Raw genomic sequence first — 20,249 nt, 5'->3', positions numbered from 1 at the left:
ACCAACTTTTTTTGTGTTATCTCTGTTTCAAAGGAGCAAGGATTTTTCCTGGCTTATACTTACATACACCAACAGATCAAAACAACTGACTCTAACTTAGATAGCCTTTAGACCAAAAAATGTATTATTTCAAAGGTCACACGAAAGGTAAGTATAAACTTAAGCTGCAAAAATCACCCTTAATCCTTGAACAACAAAAATCAAAGAAACTGGCCAAACAAAACCTACAAGTGGTCAAAATACACATAGAAAAATAATATGTTAGGTAGGTACTGTACCTTCCCTAAGGATATATAGACAGTTATTCAATTTGACAAACAAAAACAACAGCTTTTTATAGAATTAGCTTGATATTTCATCACCGCATTCACCACACCATCCATGAATGTGTTAAAGCTCAACGTTATGCTCGGTAAACCGCAAACAAGTGTTTTAAAAATTATCTCTGGTATTCTAGTCGTAGACAAACAAAACCTTACTTTCCATAGCATATAACCGCCGCCGCCGGCCGCTGGCTCGTCCTTTCCTGGTTCTGGTCAGAACCTCCTCCCACTATCCACGATGATGATGTTGATGCTTAAGGAGGAAGTGAGGAAAGATATGTGAGTTAGGTAATTTATTTGAGTTTTAGTAGATACTTCTCCTAACACAGAGAGCAACAGTCGTTAGGATAACGAAATTCACTATGGCATGGCGAAAGAAGTATCCTTTTGATTTTCGAAATTTGTATTTTTATTTGTTGTCTAAGGACTCTGCTCTGTCTTTGTTTGGAAAAAAAGACGTTTCTCTTTTTACAAAATAAACAAAAATAAACCAAATGCTTTACCTATACATGTAATAAAGAAGTTTTGCGTGGGTTTTAATCCTACAACTGACTTGTCATGTTTCGAATAAAACGAAACGAGCTGAATTATGGTTCAAGGATCATTGTTTGGTTTTTGGATTAGGTTTGAGTTGGTTTTCGTGAATCTCCTTGACCAGCAAAGTGGCGACTCTCAGGTACCTAGTTTTTATTTTCTTCTTTTGTTTTTATCTGGTCACGGTCTGGTGAATTGTTCCTGGTAACACTGAACAAATAATCATGGACATTGACCTGATGCCAACGCACAATGAAGATGAGAAGTATTATTCTTATCTGAAATATGAGAGTTCTAAGAAGCTTGCTTTTTCTATGCAAGTAGTAGTTTAACGTTTTAAACTATAATTAAATTTTATGTTCCAGACCATTTAGAATGGGTCTTTAGATGATACACCAATGCCCTTATTTGTTTAAAGATTTACGAAAACAAACTCAAATAAAAAGTTGTATACAAAGGTGTTAAGTAATCTCTTTAGCCTATTACGGGCAATAGAAGAATTGACAGTATCAGTTAAGGTTGTTGTGTGCAAAAAGTATAAATTTAAGGTACTTGAAAATTGGCATGTATGTAGGTACATAGACAATAACTCGATTTAGAAAATCTACTAAAATTAATTAGACCAAAAAAATATTTAAATGATAAATAAAAACTAAGTTCAAATTATTTATGGAGTTTTATTCTTCGATCAGAAGAACTTTAAGTTGGCAACACTATTTTAACCGGCCGACATTTCATCAGCTGTCAATTGATATATTTTAAGCTTGGTTTAGCATTTTACAATGAATAGAGTGACGCCTGAACAACGTTTCCAAAATGGGTCCAAACAAGTTTTTTCATTCATCCCAATTTTCATAAGCAAAACTGCTGTATTTAGAGTGATGGTAATACTCAAGATGTTGAGACAAAATTGTAAATATTGTCTGTTTCGTGTTCTTTATGAGTTGGTCCAATAATTGGCCCACACTTCAGTAAAAAGTTTGCAAAGACTTCAAGGGAATGCATATAATATATTTCATAAACAATTTCTCTTCCCAAACCATGTTTAACTGGTCAATGAGATTGTTTAAACTCTAGCTCTGTTTAACCATTTTACAAGTCTTTATTAAAATTCGTTCATAAATTTTGTCCTGACATCTGTTAGAAAAAAAAAAAATTATACAAGAAAAAAAAACTCTCCAATACAAATGCATCCCTAATACAATTTAAAATACTCCGAATGTTCCTCATTTGGGAACATTTTCTTTACAGAAAGGGAACTTTATTTAAAATATTTGAGCAAATTTTATTGAATCGGTTCCTGAAACGGTATATTCTTTTAAAATAAAAGAAAATTATCAACAGACGGCGGTACAAAGAGCATCAACATTTTATGGTAATGCAGAGCAAAATTTAAGTATATTGTTTGCACTAAGCTCCGACACAAATCTTTTTGAATATTTAAATCTAAACACTCTTTATGGAGACTTTTCTTTTGGGGATGGCTTTAAAAACGCTTTTCACATGCATTGGTTTTTCTACGTCACTTCTCAATTTTGTTTGAGTGAAGTAGTTAACTAAATATGTATATCAACAGCTGATTTAAATTCTTTATTTATCGGGCCTGTTTTATCATCACCAAATACTCATATAGTACCCGTGGCATGATGGTTAGTGCGTTGGACTGTCATGCGAGAAGTCTTGGGTTCGATCCTTTCCTATGCCACCTAAAGTTTTTTCACGGGTACTGCCTCTTGCGAGGAATTAACAAATTCTCCAAGAGTAATTCTTGTCATGGAAAGTGCTTTCTCAAATTTGCCAAATCGCACACAGTAATGGTTGAGAGTTGTCAGTCACTAGGCCCTAGTTCCCAAACGGACCGTTTCGCCACCCAATTTATTTATTATAAATACCCATATAGGTAAACCTTCAAAATTAAAATTATGTAGATCCAAGACATAAAATGTTTATGCATCTATTTCTTTGTTTTACTTTTGTTTAAATTCCAAACATTTTCTGTCTCTTTTATTTCAACTGCAATTCACACTACCTTACAATTTGAAACAAAAAATAGCCATCTACCCGTCATAATAAAAACTATTTTTTAGGTTCCTGAAATTGACCCAGACAGAAATCAGGAGCACAAAATGATTGTTTCATAACATGTTAAAAGATGATTTATACGTACTATTTTCCATAGTAAAATGCAGCTAAAATATATATATACATATATAAATATATGATAATTTTCCAAATAATATTTATTTCTATTTATTTTGTTTTACAAATGTTAAGGTAGTGCGAAATGTAGAAAATTCTTGAAATACATTTTAATTTCTTCAATTTGTCTGAGTAATATTTTCGTCGGTATTATCTGTTCATGATTTCATAAAATCAATCTTTAGTTTTTGATCTAATTTAAATTTTAATTCCAATAGTCCTACTTTATTAAGTAACAACAATTGTACATATAAAGATCTTGAACACTAACACTAACTGGCCCTGGTTTGTTTCTGGGTTAATTTTAGAATTTTATTTTAATAAATTGGTAACATTATGTACACACAAGAGATCTGCATCGTTTATTTTTATAATCCTTTGTCTACCCGGACCAATTTCATAAACCTAATAATTATAAGTTTTCATTATGACGTATAGATGGCTGATTTCTGTTATAGATGATAAGGTAGTGCGAACTGTAATTAAAAGAAGACGATAAGGAAAAAGAGATAGCTCTATAAAACTTGTATGACTTTTATCTCCATCGTTTTCGTTTCATTTAGCAGGGTACCGTAGCGATAATAAGACGCAGTTAATATTTGCTTTACCCCGCGTTTTTTAATCGTCAATAACTTAACGTGTTAAACAAAATAATCTTTGACTATTTTCCATAAGTTAACTTATCTTCAATTTCGTCAATTAATTAAATGTTTCATCTAAATTTCATTGTCTTTCTCTTACAGATTGTGCGGCATTGAAGGAGACGATCGTGGAGTTAATGGAGTCGTACGAGATCGAGTTGGACTCAAAGACGTACCAAGTCAAGTGTGAATGGAAAATCAATTAGTCCACTCAGTAAAAACTTTTTTCTTAATCTTTCACCTCTCATTGAAGTTCTTTCAACATCTTATTTCATTTTGAGGCACCCGGGCGTAAAGTCATCAAATGCTAGGAATCCACCTACTTGGAGAAGAAAGGGATCTATGCAATCGAAACATTTGACTGGATCGATCGTGTTCTAATAACAAACACCGGTAGAGGATGGAATATGAATAAAATTGTGTACATCAGAGCATCGGCGACAAAGCATTCCAGGCCAATCGCATTGCGAATATGAGTAGGAACTCTTTTAGTCCATATTGTAAGTACTTTAACTTTTAGGTCATTTCCCAGAGCTCTTTTTAATATCTATTTCATAGGCATCATTTAAGGATCCACTCTCAGTGAGAAGACCGAGTTCTATGTCATCAAGACATTCGTTTCAATCGTCAAAACGACTTCCAAGCTATTTTGATACATATTTCACTACTTTGGCAAATGCCAATAATAATAATTGAATCCTGTCGAATTGGCCAAGCATCAAATGTGATCAAAGCAGTATATTCCTTACTGTGTGATACCATAATTTACTAAACGGCTCAGATTTAAGTAACGACCATGTTACGAAGCCTGTGTTTGCAAGAATAAATTTAAAAAAATTCAACAATTGTTATTTTTTATATTAGTGTATAGCGTATATTGTATTTTCATTGTTGTTGTTGGTTTTATTTAAATAAAAGCTAAAAAAATGGTCCAGTCGATCATTCACGAAAAGTGGTTATTTTTTCTAATTTTTGAGTTTTTACTGGCCAAAGTAAAATCAGGAAATAATTTTGAAAAGACAGGTAAGGATTGCCGAAGATTTTGACCATTTTTAGATTTTTTTTTTTTAATTTTTGGACGACCAAATGGCTGCAATTTCGTAAATTTTCATTTCAAAAATTTTCAGAACGGTTTTTTGAAGCTTCTAGCCAACGCATACATACATTTTATATACCAAAATGACCGTTAATTGGTCCCAAATACGATAAAATGAAAATTTTGAAAATCGGCTAGAAAACGGCTGTGAAAATCGCCATTTTCCAAAAAACTTGATTTTTTTCTTTCTTAAGTCCTTAAAACGGATAATATTAGAACCATCGGAAAATTTAATGCATTAAAATAACTGTAACCAATTTTCCTTTCAATTGACACCTTAATTTTGAAAATCGGTTCAATATTTTCCGAGTTATAACGGTTTTTGTGCAGATGAAAACAAATAAATACAAATTTTCATACTCTCACCCGTGAAAATATTCAAAGTAAATGGTTGTTGTCTTCGATAAATAAACTATTTTTGGTGTATTGGCTATTTTCAAATGTATGTCACTTAGCTCAGGCACACTTGAAAAGAAAAGGTTAGGGTAATGTCGGCCAGACGGCGCTTTAATGAATCTTAAAAATTTGCAAACCAAAATGGGACAAATTAGTTACGCTAGTTTGTCATAGATGGCGCTGGCATCTAATCAAAAACTAACATATTCAATAATTAGAAAATAAGAGTATTCTCGCACAGCGACGCTATTTTTTAGAACTGGGCAATAGAAAATAAAATGTATTTGGGTTCTGATAAGAAATTTGTGTATTTAATGGGAAATTTACTAATTGAAGGATTTATTTTTTGTTTTTTCCTTTAAGTCGTTATCGTAACGACTTTTTGTTTAAAATTATAAAACTTTCTTAAAGCTACTGATATAAAACATAAAAACGGCACATTTAAGACGCTTTAGAGCTCTGTGCCATATCGTTCAATGTCCACATTCGAAACATAAAGTAACCATTTGCGAAATATTTGAGAAAATATATTGAAATGTGAGTTATGTACAAAACTGTTTGATGTACCATAATTACAGAACATTTGTCACAGTTACAATTTTGAATTTTCATTCAAAAACGACTATAATATCCATCAATTAGTATCAGGAAAAGGCTTTCCAATGTATCCAAAATTAAAGAACCTATAGTGGTTTCCAAGTTTGCTTATTTATTTAATTATAACGAAGACTTATTGAGAATAAAACGAAGGTCAACTGTTTTTTTTAGTTAAAAAAGAAGGTTATAAACACAAAACACCAATTTTTAAATTAACTTCATTTATATTTGTATTAAAAATAAATTGGTTTCGTTTAAGTACAATAATGGTTTTATTTATTTATTTTTTTTAAATTAATTTTTATTTTATATTTTGTTTAAATTAATTAATTCAAATTAAAAACTAAACATCTAATATAAGACATATATGTATATGTATTTATGTATATGTAATTTTATTTGTATGTATAATAACATATACCTACACTTTGTTTAATTTATATTTAATTCTATATAATATTAATAAAAATTTTAAATGCCTTCTCTTTCTACCGAATTATATTCAAAAAATTTGAACGCAATATTAAGACTTACATACACAATAAAAACTAAAATAAACTAACAAAATAATATTTTATAATGATAATTATAGAAAATCATGTTTTTAAATATAAATAAACAAAAATTTAAATATTTTTCTTGTCTTTTAACACATTTGGAATTACATAAATATGAAATTATAAAAATCAAAACACATTTCAAGATCATTCTATACACATTTATTTATTTTTTAATATACATATATCAGATTTTAATTATTTTTAAATTTATTTTCAATGAATTTTCATAATAATCATTAATCGGATATTTTTATTCAAAACTGATGATGATAAGTATTTTTGAATTTTTTGTTTTTGTTTTAGATCATTTAAAAATTGTTTTTCTTTTTATTATTTTCTATAAATATACAGATTTTTAATTTATTTTTCTTATTAAACAAATTTCAAGCTTGTTTTTATTTTAATTGTTTATAAAAAGAAATGAGATATGCATTGCTTTGTCTTTGTTCTGCTGTTTTATATATTAAAAGTATTTATTTTGAAGAGATCAGCTGGAATGTAGATTTTTATTTTTTGTTATAATTACTGATCGCTTACAACGCAGGGAGCATAACAATTGATAAATTTAAATTTAAACAAAAATACAATTTTTCATCATATAGAGCGTCCAGATATGATTTGTTCAGCAAGAATCTTTTCTTGTTTTTGCATTTAATTTAAGTACATAGTTTTAAGAACAAACGTAATTTGTAATACTTTTTTTAGCAAAGAATATAATTTGTTGATGGATGTTTTATTTTTAATGTAAGTCTTTCCTTGTGCAGTGAATTTAAGATTTAATTTAAATTTATGGAAAAAATATATCGTTTTGTTTGTGCCTTAAGTATTAATCTATTAAAAAAAAAACTTTGATTTTATTTTCTTTTGTTTAATATATTTTATAGATTTAATTTTAATTTTAATTTATTTCTTATGGTTTAACAGAGTGATTTTTGTAAGGTTTTATTTAAAATTAATACAAATATGGTAAATATTTTTGTAGGTATTCTAAGTTTTCTTTACTTTTTTGTTTAGTAGCATTCATTTTATTTATTTAATATTTTCTATAAGTATATTTTATCTAAAACTGGATTTCTTTTCTCACATTTAGATTTTCTATTTTGCTTTAGCGACGATGTTTAATAATATTTTCGATTTTTGTGAGTAAATATTACTTTAGTTTAACATTTAAGAAGTTAAAATTTCATTTCAATTTGGTGCATAATTCAGTTTTCTTTTCTTTTTTATTAATTTAATTTATTAATTTTATTTCTTTTTTGTTTTTTGTGGAACAAGGTGCGTGTGTAACTATAAAATATGTATTCTTAAAATGATTTTTTATATTTTTTGGATACATTTTTTTAATTGCATTAAAATATCTGTCAGTGGGATGGATTTTGTTAAGTTTTAGTTTAAGATTGAAAACCTTTACACTTTTTTACAGAAGAATTTTGTAAGTTTTTATTTTCAATTATGGAAGTGTGGAAACTTTAAGGGATTGAATGTTATTATAAAAGTATTCATTTTCATACTTCAGGGTTAAAATGTGTTAGGCTTTCAAAAATGGATGAGGATTGTTAAAAATAATAAATAATTTTGAATATTCAATTAAAAAGTAAATTATTTCAAAAACGAAAAACTTATCAAAAAGCTACTAATTCGAATTTAAATGAGTCTATAGAAGGCAGGAGCAGCTAAATTATCTAAAATTATGTCAACTTGTCTGTAGATTATCCGCTAAGAAATTTATCAAATGAACGTTTACGGAAGATTTCCCCCATTATTCTTAAAGAAAACCTTTGAATTGAGGAAAGCCTCAAAGTAAAGAATGAAGTATGACTAATGCCTGCATTGCCATTTCGTTATTCGTCTTTACACAAATGATGAGATATATGGCTTCTTCTTTAGATATTGTTATAGAGAATGTTATCAAAGCGGATTTGTGTTAGAATTTGTTCGTATTTTGTAATTTTCCACATTTAAAGGCAATTAGGGCATATTTTACGTTTCATTGAAGATAAATAGTTGAAAAAGGCAATGACAAAGAATTTTCAAATATATGTACTTAAGTTTATAGAAAACAAAAATGTTGGTAGAAGGAAATAGGGAACTATCAGAAAATGTTAGTAAGCAAAAAAAAGTCTTTAATATTATTTTGACTATCTCAAAAGTTATTTTTAATATAAAATTATTTTTTGAACAAAATTTGTTACCAATTTTACTAATCTTAAAATGTATAAAATCATCCAATTTGCTTTCATACTGCCTTCTTCAAATCAAGAACCTTTTTTAACGTTTTACTAAATTCTTCTACTTTAAAAAGATTTTTCGCAAATGCTCACAAAATCTCTGTTAATATTTAAGAAACAAAACAAAAGAAATGCATTAAATGATAAATCAAAGTTTTTTAGTTTTGTTTTTTTTTTTTTTAAGTAAGTATCTATGGTGGGCACAAACAGGATGGAGGGATTGTAGTTCATGATGTTTTTGTTTTCTTTTGTTTAATAATAATATCTACAACTAGTTAATAACAAGGAAAATGTATGTGTATGTATAATATATATATCTTCTCAATTATATTTTTATTAATTTATGCAAGCAATATTTTATGTACTAGTTAATTTTTGTTTTTTTTTTTGTCTAAAATAAAAAGAATACAATAATTATTTTGAATTTGATACATATATAATAATATAATACAATTTGTACAAAGAAAAATAAAAAGAGATTTTTTTGTTTAAGGTCTTGAGATTGAGGAAACAAATATATATCTTGAAAGATTTAAGACACATAAAAAGAGTGACAGTAGAGATAAAAGAGGTTCTCAGAGTAATTTTCGTCAAATTAGAAGCTTTTTTTAAAGTTGTATTAAGAGATAAACATTCAACAAAATTGTTAAAAAAAACACAAATCGAAGCTTTTATGGAAAATTAAGAAACTAGCAAGTTTGTTAGAAATCACAGAAAAACTAAAATTAAAGATCATAAGACACTTTAAGCTTTATTGCAATAATTTTTATTAAAAACTTAATTTTAGGAAAATTTTATCTCTAATCAAACAAAAATGTATGAATATTTATCATCTTTTATTTAAAAGCTCATTTATAAAATTCTTCAAAAAGCTCTCGTATTTTCTATCGCTCTTTTTAGTTCTTTACATCAAACTCAATCAATATGGGGGAAGCGGGTAATAGCAATTTTTTTATAAAGTAGAAGATTAATTATCAACAACAAATAACAACTAATTATTTAAAACAGAAACAATAAATTTAAACATTTCCAAAATTTTTGCAGTGGTAGTGTTATTTTCTTTTTTTTTAAATATTTATTTGTTTGTATAACCGAATTCTTATATTCTACAGTTGCACCTGAAATGATTGTACGGGTGCCTTCGGCGGTGATATAAACGGATTTGTGTTATGATGAATTTCGGGCGTTGTCGCCTTTGTCACTCCTGCCACCCATTCAGCATCGAACGGATCATTGGGGGACAGAGCCGCTTTCGCCGCCATAGGTGCAGCACTCATGGACTTGGCTCGTGATTGCAACGACAACGTTGGTGGTCGCTTCAAAATCGGAGCTGGAGATGTACTTTTAACTACTTGGCCCAACCATTGGTCGGCATTAGGAAGTGGTGTAACTGCCTCAACTGGAACGGTCCTTGGCGAAGCAGAAACACCCAATGGAGAACTGGGTGTGTTTAAGGGGGTTGCAGTTGCGGTTGGAGTAATAACAACTGTCGCCGCCGATGTTGGTGGACTGGAAGTTACACGCGGAGACACTTGGGCTGTTGGCGGTGTTGTTGTAGTGACTCGATCCAAAATGGAACTATAACCGTTACTGCTGTGAATAGGAGTTGCCGTAGTATGTAGTGGATTGTTCATCATTTGTTTCTCAGCTAAGATATTTTGATTGATGCTCAGGTTATTGTTGAAATTCAGATCGTCTGAATCGCTCTGGGTCAACAATGACAATCCTTGGCTAAGTTCCTGGCACAACTGGCTAACAGTATCCACTTCGGTGAGCGATCTCAAAGGGGATATCTCTGGAATTGGCGAGACATTACGATTTGGAGTAGTGAGAGCGGCTCCACCGGCATCCAAAAATGCCTTCTGTCGTTCCGCATTGGACGGAAGATCATTGATTCGCAGCGACATTTGTCGTTTGAAAGGCGACTGACTACCTATAACCCGGAACGAACCCTGTCGCTCGAGCATTGTCGGATTCGCGTGTGGTCGCTCAATGGCGAAAGGATTATACGGTTTGGGCTGAGGTGGAACCACTGCCGAGGGTGTTGTCCCGCCATTGATGTCTATCCCTCGTTCATTGGCATTGGCCAGGCGTTCGGTGAGCGATTGCTGGCGGAATGAACCAGTTCTAGTGAATGTTGAGTTTTTCATATCAAACGTCATCGTTACTCCACATTCCTTGTCACGACGCTGTTTTCGCTCCAAACAAACGGCAAAAGCACATCCAACGGCATGCGACAATCGCTCACCAGTGTCCTTGCAGGCCAGGAAGCCATGACACATCCAACGACGAGTGGTGCCATCGCGGCAGATGTAACTGAAACCACGGTCGTGATTGCGATCCGGAGCACAGAAACTGACTTTTTCAATGGTTTGGTCAACAATAAGGCCCTTGGTGTCGTCATCGACAACACGCAACCCATCACCGCTGACATGAAGTAGCCCACGAATTGGACGACGTCGGGAGTTCTGCAAAAGAGTAAAAGATTAATGGTTAATATTTATATACATATAGATACAATTGATTAGAAATGTTTATGCAAATTGAACTACGACTACGATTACTACTAAGAACCATAGTGGCGCCATCGCCACGGGTCTGTGTTTCTGTTCCCCCATTATCGATTGAAAGGTGATTCATTAGTCATTCGTTACAAATTTAACGAGGTTATCTTTTACATCCATAGTAGCAATTATTATTTTCAAAATAGAAACGCCTGCTTCTTCCTCAATTTATTTTTTCAAAAGTAGGCGGACATCAGAAAATATGCTACGAGTACTTTTTTGTTTTGTTTTTATTTATTAATATTGCTTTCAGTTAAATAACAATCTCAAACCAATTTGTGATTCTCTGACAACATTTCACTTAACTTTTCTACCATTTGAATCGTCTGCGTCTGGTGCTCGTTCCGTTCCATGACGAACAATCAATGAAAACGACAAGACAAGACGTGTAGTAGACCCAAGGGGCGACCTAACGACAACGACAACTTCAATAACGACGATGACGAGAAACGTCAGACAGAGGAAGATTAAATAAATGAAAAGCTCCATAAAGTCAGAAATGGGATGATTAACTTTGTGACCTTTTTCCGCTGCCTGACTTTTTCTTTGCTATACCTTATATTCTTATATAAGATGTTAAAATAAAAAATGTTGACAATTATCACTTTAAATCTTCAGGAGGGGATTTGACATAATTTACAGCGGATAGGGAAAGTAAGTAAGAAATAGTAATTCTGTTTCCCTGTGCGAAGGATACATTGAATTTATGAATCCGCTTCTGCCAAATGCCAACGTGCTGTCACTTCGCGGCAGCAAAGCTATTTTGTAACACTTTTCTATAAAGGAGATGCAGACAAAATGATCAACTAAGTTTTTTCTAACCTTTGAGAAATAATGTCAATGATCTCTTTTCGTCTCAAGTATTAAATTATATAGCTTTAGCTTTAAATTCAAATTAAATTATCTTTAGCATACCTCCGGGCTTTAGTTTACGATCTCAAACGTTTTATCTTTAATTTTTTTTTAGTTCGCATGAACTTTCATCAAAGTCAAGTTTCACATTTTGAAACTCTATTTGCTGGGCTGGGATGGGTTGGAACTGGGATGGGAACTGGGACTGGATTTGGCTGCTTAGGGTGTAGGGATGGCATAAAAACGACGCGGAGGGATGTGTTGTGTTAATAACAAATTACAAAATTCACATGATGACAATTATTTGACGAGAAGATAGATAGTAATGATAATTAGGTACGTAACGTACTGTACAATCATAATAGACTAATTGAATAATTAATTTTAATTAACTAATGCCAAAGGTTTTCTGGATTATTATTGTTATTATTGAGCATCAGAAGTGTTCTATGTGAGGTTTTAGTCTAATTAGATATGTGGTTTTGTGTAATTAATCTTGGGCGGTATTTTATTAAAGTCAGATAAAGGATGGTCGGGTGATAGATAGCCCTTTCTCTCTCTCTTAAGTCACGATTTAATGAGGATATAAATTATTCAAAATAAAAAAGGTCAATGAATTTAATTGTAAAAAGGTCATGAGATTTGCAGAGGAAGAGAGATATCAGCCAATATTGAAGAAAGTTAAATGGAAAAAGTTATTTTTGATGGATTTTTGTTTTGTTTTAGGTGAAGGTGAAAGTTGGTGTAGGTGAAACTAAATAAGGCACGTTTATAATTCCTACATTTCTGCGGAAAACAATTTCAATGTGGCAAAGGGATGTCAAAAAATTATTGAAATCACTGTTGGGAGGATTTCTAGGATTGGGAATTTAAACCGTGGAATTGTCAATTGTGACGATATATGTATCTGAATTAAATTCAGTGCAATTTAAATCTAGGTTTTAAAAATGTTAGTAAACGTCTATAAACAAATATAAACAAATGGTCTCCTTTATCTTCTAATGAAGACTTTCCAACTTTATCCGTTGATAACGGCCATATTATTCCAGTTTTACTAGTCGATTAAAAGTATTTTATCGTCGCCATAATCGACGATTAACCAACAACATAACGTCGACGAAATGCTTTTTTTATAATAAACCGGCACCCACGAGGGTGATTAATGCTCTTAATATGTTTAAAGTTTAAACACAGTGCAAGCTTAAGGAAAATAGGAAAGGATTAAAGAGGAAATACCAGTGCACATTGATCTTAAACCATTGAATATCCAAAGGAAAGGGAAAAACAGAGTTGGGTAAATCATTTCACATTCTCGATGTGCGGTTAAAAAAAGAATCTCTATACTTGACAGTACGTCCGAAATTGAGCTCAAGGGTAAAATGATGATGATTTCTGGAAGTGAGAGAATGAAGGCAACTTGCTAATTCAACAGAAGATTGTTTGTAAAAGTGTGGGTAAAACATCGAAAGGTCAGAAATACTCGTATTGTGACTGTTTTCGAGTAATATAAATGATTCAGTTTTAGGTCTATTGCTTATCATTTCCAAAGCTCTTGTTTGATAATATCCAAAGGACTTAACCTTTTTTGTTGTAGATAATATCGACGCTGTTGTTTAGAGTGTGCAGAAGAGGCTATCGATTTTATTTTGGTAACCAGGACCAACTAACCCAACTATAACTAACCTAACTATAGACAACAACGTGCGTTCTCTGCAAAAGTTCTGGAGCAATTGAAAATTGGAGTTTATTATCACCAAGGAACATCTCTGGACAAGTGGGTGCATCAACACAATAAGTTTTCAAATTTTAAGCCCAAAAGAGTCTCAAGCATCCTAAAAAAGTTACTGTAAGGTGTGAATTTTGGAAGGCAATGGCATCGTCCACATTTCGTCACCGGTGAGTGTGGGTCGATTTTGCATGGCCTAATTGTATAAATAGGTCACCAACGAAATGCGCTTTCAACAGTACGGCCATAATACGAAATCTTAAGTTCGAATTTTTCCTGACAGATTGTTTGGAGTCGCAGGTCTATGGGGATAAGCCACAAACCTCAGTGACTCTCTTAGGCTCAGAGTAATTGAATACAAATTATGTCGGCATTGGAAACGCGTTGGATATTTAAATATATATGTATGTGCTGTGAAGGGCTTACATTTATTCAACGGTCCATTTCCTGTTGAAACATTCTTTAGGCGTTACTTTATAGAAATCAGTTTCTTAAAAAATCATTTCATATGAAAGTTGATAATTTGACAGTTTCTGACTTAATGAATAATTAATTTCATTCAAATCATTTACACAAATTCACACAGGACTTAAATAAAAAAAAATATGTATGTACATAAATATGTACTATGTTCTACTCACCCTTAGTACTTTCAATGCCTCTTCACAAACTTGCATACCCCGAGATTCAAATACTTCAACACAACCCAAATATTTTACAGCAAACGAGCATGTGGCCGATCTGACTGCTTGTTCGTCCGCCTGCCATTGATGTGGTTTTGATGATTCCGGTACGCGATCCTTTCTGCGACGGAATGAATCGCGAAACGATCGCCTAAGACGATCCATTTTTTTCGGAGATTTTTTACTAAAACGGAATGATGCGGATTTCTGTGAGAAAAAATTAAAAAATAAACAAAACAAGTTGTAATTAGGTTAATTTAAGGTTTTATTGTTAAAAAAAAAACTACAAAAGCCGACATAATCCACCCTCTCGATTTAAGGGTGACATTTTTCTTCAATACACAAAACATAGGGAAAGTTCTCAAGTGATGTGTAGAAAAAGAGTGGGTTTTTCCTGTAAAAAATATTTTATCATTGTTGATTATACTACCTACCCCATTTTTTACGTCTCCAAATGTGCCGCGGGTGAACCCTCTTTCTAAGGGTTCATGAGTATGTGACGATGAGTTTCCCATGCTGGTTCAGTTTTATTTTATTGTTGTTGTTGTATGTATTTAGTGTGTGTTTTCAGAATTAAAAAACAAAACTTCGAATGATTTTCTTCACCCTTCTTGTATTTTTTGATTCGATGAAGTGTTAGCTACCAAATGAAGAAAATCAATTCGAATTCCATTCAACAGCTGAAGTTTATTTCTACTTTTTATTTTAGCTCGTTTGTGTAATTTAATTGAATTAAATTACTATGCAAGGAGTAACTTTTTATTTGAAGAAATATAAAAGAGAAGAAAAAGCGACTTGATGATCCAGAATGATGTTGAACCACCGCACGTTAGATTTTTTGTGTTTTATTTTCTTTTTCAATGAAAAAGTTTTTAGTTTTATTCTTTTCTTTAATATGACTATTTTTTGATTAAATTTATTTCGACGGAGATAGATTGATGATGGCAATTTGATTGATTTTAATTGAATGAGTTATTCAATATTAATTGCATTTGATTTATAATATTATTACAAGTATATCAATGGATCGGATTGTGTACGTTGAAACTATTGTTGATGTTAAAATAGTAAAATATATGTACATTGTACATAGATGCCAGTTGGTTGGTTAGTTTCTTTATTTGACTTGAATTCGATGAGATCTTTTGCAGTTGTTTTGACATTTAGACCGGATTCTGGACCTTAAATAAAAGTTCAGAAAAGTAAAGATAAGTTTTATTTGAATTATTGTGTTTTTGTTTGAGATTCATTCGTAGTTGTTGTTGCTCTTGAGTTTTTACATTACACGACCTAATAGTTCAGGTTCTAGGAGTTGATATCATTGCATTCATATCTTCAAAACATTCTTGTACGAAACAAATTTGGCTTAAATTTAATACTGACAAATAAATCGTTCCGAAGGGTTTTTCCCTAATTATAACAAATTCCAATTTAAATTTTTTAAAAGCATGTATGTTCTTTCCCCATTAAGTTTTAAGACTGCAAACAAGTGATATTTGGACTTAAGTATTGTGCTTTCGTAATAAACTCCTAAAAATATTGTGCCTAATTAATATAATATGGAACGTGATTCTAATATAAATTCTTTGGTTTAGGTTTCATCCCTATTTTAAGTTCTGAATATAGCAACTTTGTAAGGAAAGTTTACTGATTGCGTTAATTCTCAAGGGGTTGGTGACAATTGGCCACCGAGATCTTAAGATTTAACAACTTTTAGAGGAGACTCGTGATGTTGAAGACTTCTGTTTTCCTTACAATAAAATAAATACTTACAGGTTTGTCTTAAAAAATAACAAACATAAAAATGAAATATCTCTTTTTGAAAAAACCCTAACATTTAGCAGAAAAAAATGGTGATTAAATTATAAAGGCCGACGTTAAAAGTGAAACACACCTAAATGTCAAATTTTGTTTTGCATTTCATTTGGCATTAATCAAATTCAGACTAACTCAATTCGAACCATAGAAAGGTACACAATTGGGCAACGTGTTAAATTTATTAAAGCTTAATATGAAAATGGGCGTTCAAATCAAAATGCATATCGTACACTTCGCGAATTTTTCGGTCAATTTAATCGTCTAAATTTGAATAGGAAAAATCGTCAAAAAATTTCAACAAACCTGGTGTGCAGGAGATGTGAAAACCCTAATGCAAATAAACACTAGTCAAACAGCTCGTACTGCAGAAAATATTGTTGCTGTTTGTGATAGTGTGGCTGAAGAGCCGTCCACCTTTACTCATCGTCTTGCCCAACAATTGCACCTCCCACACTTTTCGTTGAAGAACATTTTGTATTTACATACAAAGTGCGATTGACTTCAAGCGTCACCCTCGTCAATGGTCAGAATGGCAGCAGGAAATGACAACAGTTGATGATCAGTTTTCTAAGAAAATCATCTTAAGTGATGAGGCACATTTTCAATTCAGTTTTCAGATTCGTCAGTAAGCGAAATTGCCACATTTGGGCGAATGAATGAAAATCCAAGATTTCGAAATACCAATGCATTAACAAAGGGTGATTGTTTGGTGGTAGACGTAGAGGATATGTGGTTTTAACAGGACGGTGCCTATTGCCACACATCTTGCGAAACAATGGCTTTTTTGTTCTGCAAATTTAATGGCCGTGTTATTTCTCGTTGTGGCGATGTCAATTGGACGCCGAGATCATGTGGTTTGACTTAGACTTCATTCTTTTGGGCTATTTGGTAGAAAAGGTGTATGTCCATAAGCCAACAACAATTCGAGAGGTTAAGAATGAGATTATTTAACACATTAGAACCTCAATTATTACTCAGTGTTATCGAAAATTTGGACCATCGAATATTTTTGTCCATACATAGTTCAACCATACCAATAATATCATAAAAAAAGAAATGACAATAGTTTCTTACACAATATGTGTTTGATTCAAAATAAACATCGGCCCTTTAAATTTAACCACCCTTTATAATGTCCAGAAAATAAAAATGGCGACTGAAATATTGAGCATCAATTTGATAATAAACTGTTTTGTTGAACATTGGTCCATAATTTATATTATGAGTAGATATTATAAGCTTAAGATACAAAGAACGTTGACACATCAATAGCACACCTTTTGATTTTAATAATAATCGTCATGCTTATAAATTCGTGGCAAAACGAAAAAGAAATAATCGATGAGCAATTAAGCAAGCACACAAACAACACCAAAAAATAAACAAAAATCTGAGAACCATGGTGACTAAGAGTATGACTAGCTCCACTACTTAACCACTATATACTCCCTTTAAACCGGTAACCACTTTCTAGCCACAAATTGTACATAAAGTATGACTCATTCCATTCTAAAGTCTATTACGTTTCTCTATACACACATTTCTATATTCGTGATTTAGAAAGATTGACACGGATGTGTTCTATAATAACCTTGACTCCCCGTCTCCACTATACCTGAGTATGCATAGTTTTTACCTGTTCTGATGCAGTTTTTGAACATTCTTTCAGATACATGTCAGAGGAATTATGGTGAGAATAATCAATATAAGAGGTGAGGGTGCATTGAACGAAAAATTACTTTATATTTATCTTTTTTATTGTTGTTGTACTATAAACGAATATTCCTACGCGAACTATGGAAGAAACATAGAACTTTGCTTGTGAGTCATTTTGTGTTGTTGTTGTTATTACTGGGCTCATACCATCACTTAGCAAAAATTAACAGAAGCTGGAATAAGAGAAATCGTGGTTAAAATTAAAAATAAAAGAAGCAAACCAAAGTCGATTACATGAGATCACGACGACCACTGACGACGATGGCAACAACGACGACGTCTAAGTGAAGGTCTAAGCACTGTGGTTTTGAAAAATGCAAGAAAATACATATAAAAACGCAACGGGACTCCTTCAAATGGATTAAAGGCTATTTCTAGAAGAAGTTGTGAAGGTATGATGATGGAAGTAGTTTAGAACTTCGTTGTACTTTTATCGTCGAAGAATTTGAATATGAATTATGTATACTTGACCTTTTGAATAATTAAATTTAAATTCAAGACATCAAGGTACTACGCATATAATCACAAATGAAGTATTTTCAACTTCTCTTACATAAGTTCAAAAACAAATGTTTTTATGAACATTGTCTTATAAGAGATCAAATATTTCTCCTCCTTTTTAATCATAACAGGAAAATCAATCGTGAAAAACAGTCAAAAGATTTGTACTTGATTTCTATTTCACCAACAAAATATTAGACTAAAACTAATACAACTTTATCGATTTCAGAGCCGCGTGTGACAGCATCTATAAGGAAGAGTTATTTAGAGCAATGCCTAGCTTTGGCATCCAGAAAAGATCTTACGGATGCGCTTGATGGCAAAAAAGGTTTTAGACAAGCCGATGCACTGTCATTCGAATTCTTCAACATCGTTTTGGAAAGAACTGTGCAAAACTCAACCGTCAACACTAGAGGCATCTTGTAAAGGTACATGGTTTTGAGCATTGGGACAAAAATAGAGAAGGTACATATGCTGTGATCAAAAAATGAAATTAACCGACGACATCTAAGACAAAATTTTAACGATACCAGCGCTGAAATTAGACGAAGAAAATTTTTGCAAATTGCTGCTTCTTTGGAAAGAGGAGAGCGTCGTAGTAAGCAAGTAATCTAGCCATGGGAAAGTGAACAATTTTCAAGCACTTATACTCGAAATGAAATCTTTTCAGATTTAAGATCTATTCAAAAATTATTTTTTTTAACAGAAAAAATGTCTATTTAATTTAACGTACAAATATTCAACGAAATTAAATGCCGGCCCTTATCAAAAAAATTTAGGATTATTTACATAAATAACTAAAATTCAATTTTTATTTTTTTTCTCATTAAGAAGAAAATTATATAAAAATATTTTATTTTCATTTAAAATTATTTTAAAGCTTATAGCTTAAAAATGTCAATACTCAAGTTGTATTCTGAACCACAAAATCAAACTTACCAGTATTTATTGTAATAAAAATTACTTCTTCAAAAATGTATAAAGAATTAATTGGGTCTTGATTTATCTAGAATTTTGAGTGACACCAAAAGAAAAAGGCTGATGACTATGAGGCATGGTAAATTATACAAAACTAGATTGATATTGTTTTCAGGATAGATGCTGATATCAAATTTGTTCCTTTAAACTTTCATCCAGTGTATTTACCACAGCTGTGATATTCAAAATAGCACTCTAGGTACCTATAGTTCTTCAAATTTACAATACTTTACCCTTTCAAAATAAGCTGAAGACTGCATTCAAAAAATCTTATCACCAATATAGGGTGCTTCATGCTTATTCCTCTATACCACCCTGAGAATGAGAATATTTCCTATTTCTTATACAACAACGTCTTAGCATAGAAGAAAGGACGAATGACCTTTTTTATTTAATCTAGTATTTATCGACAATACCAACTGCTGATGCTGATTCTGATTTGTGTGCGAATTTTTCCACAATTACTTTTCATCTTTAACTTCGTAAATCATATCATGAATTAAAAACATTGTTATACCCCCTAGATTCATAGAAGAATCCTAAATTTTTTGGATTCCCCTTTTTTCAGACGAAGAATGTACATACATCCATTCAAATATCCTTATTGCAATTATTCCTTTCTTCACTTACCTGAAGAATTGATAAAAGAATAAATCATTATAGAGGTCACTATGGTGGAAAAACTACGAAGTGAAAAAAAATTAAGAAAATTCACACACCCATTGTTTTTTATTTGTAAGATTTTTCTAATAAGGAATTAGGGTTCGCATATGTACTCGTATATACGGAACTTAAAAAGGACTTTCTTTACAAAATGCGCGAGAAATGTAACATCAT

The 20,249-nt window shown here is 31.6% G+C and overlaps 1 protein-coding gene across 2 annotated transcripts in view; it reads right to left on the bottom strand.

The window, feature by feature from the left end:
* Nucleotides 1-6,750: 6,750 nt before the first annotated feature.
* The window catches only part of LOC129943387 (protein numb), a 95,599-nt gene continuing 82,100 nt past the window's right edge, over nucleotides 6,751-20,249 (bottom strand). Inside the window, exons 2-4 of one of the 2 annotated variants that reach the window (XM_056052794.1) lie at nucleotides 14,834-15,580; nucleotides 14,358-14,606; nucleotides 6,751-11,042 (exon numbers count right to left, since the gene is read on the bottom strand). In XM_056052794.1, coding sequence (XP_055908769.1) covers nucleotides 9,681-11,042; nucleotides 14,358-14,606; nucleotides 14,834-14,914 — 1,692 coding nt within the window. In that variant the 5' untranslated portion in view covers nucleotides 14,915-15,580 and the 3' untranslated portion in view covers nucleotides 6,751-9,680. The remainder of the gene's footprint in view (nucleotides 11,043-14,357; nucleotides 14,607-14,833; nucleotides 15,581-20,249) is intronic. The other variant, XM_056052795.1, reaches the window with a different exon arrangement.

The sequence above is a fragment of the Eupeodes corollae genome, chromosome 1 (assembly GCF_945859685.1).
Source record: "Eupeodes corollae chromosome 1, idEupCoro1.1, whole genome shotgun sequence".
In the NCBI taxonomy this organism is placed as follows: Eukaryota; Metazoa; Arthropoda; class Insecta; order Diptera; family Syrphidae; genus Eupeodes; species Eupeodes corollae.
This window is presented reverse-complemented; position numbering and strand designations above follow the sequence as displayed.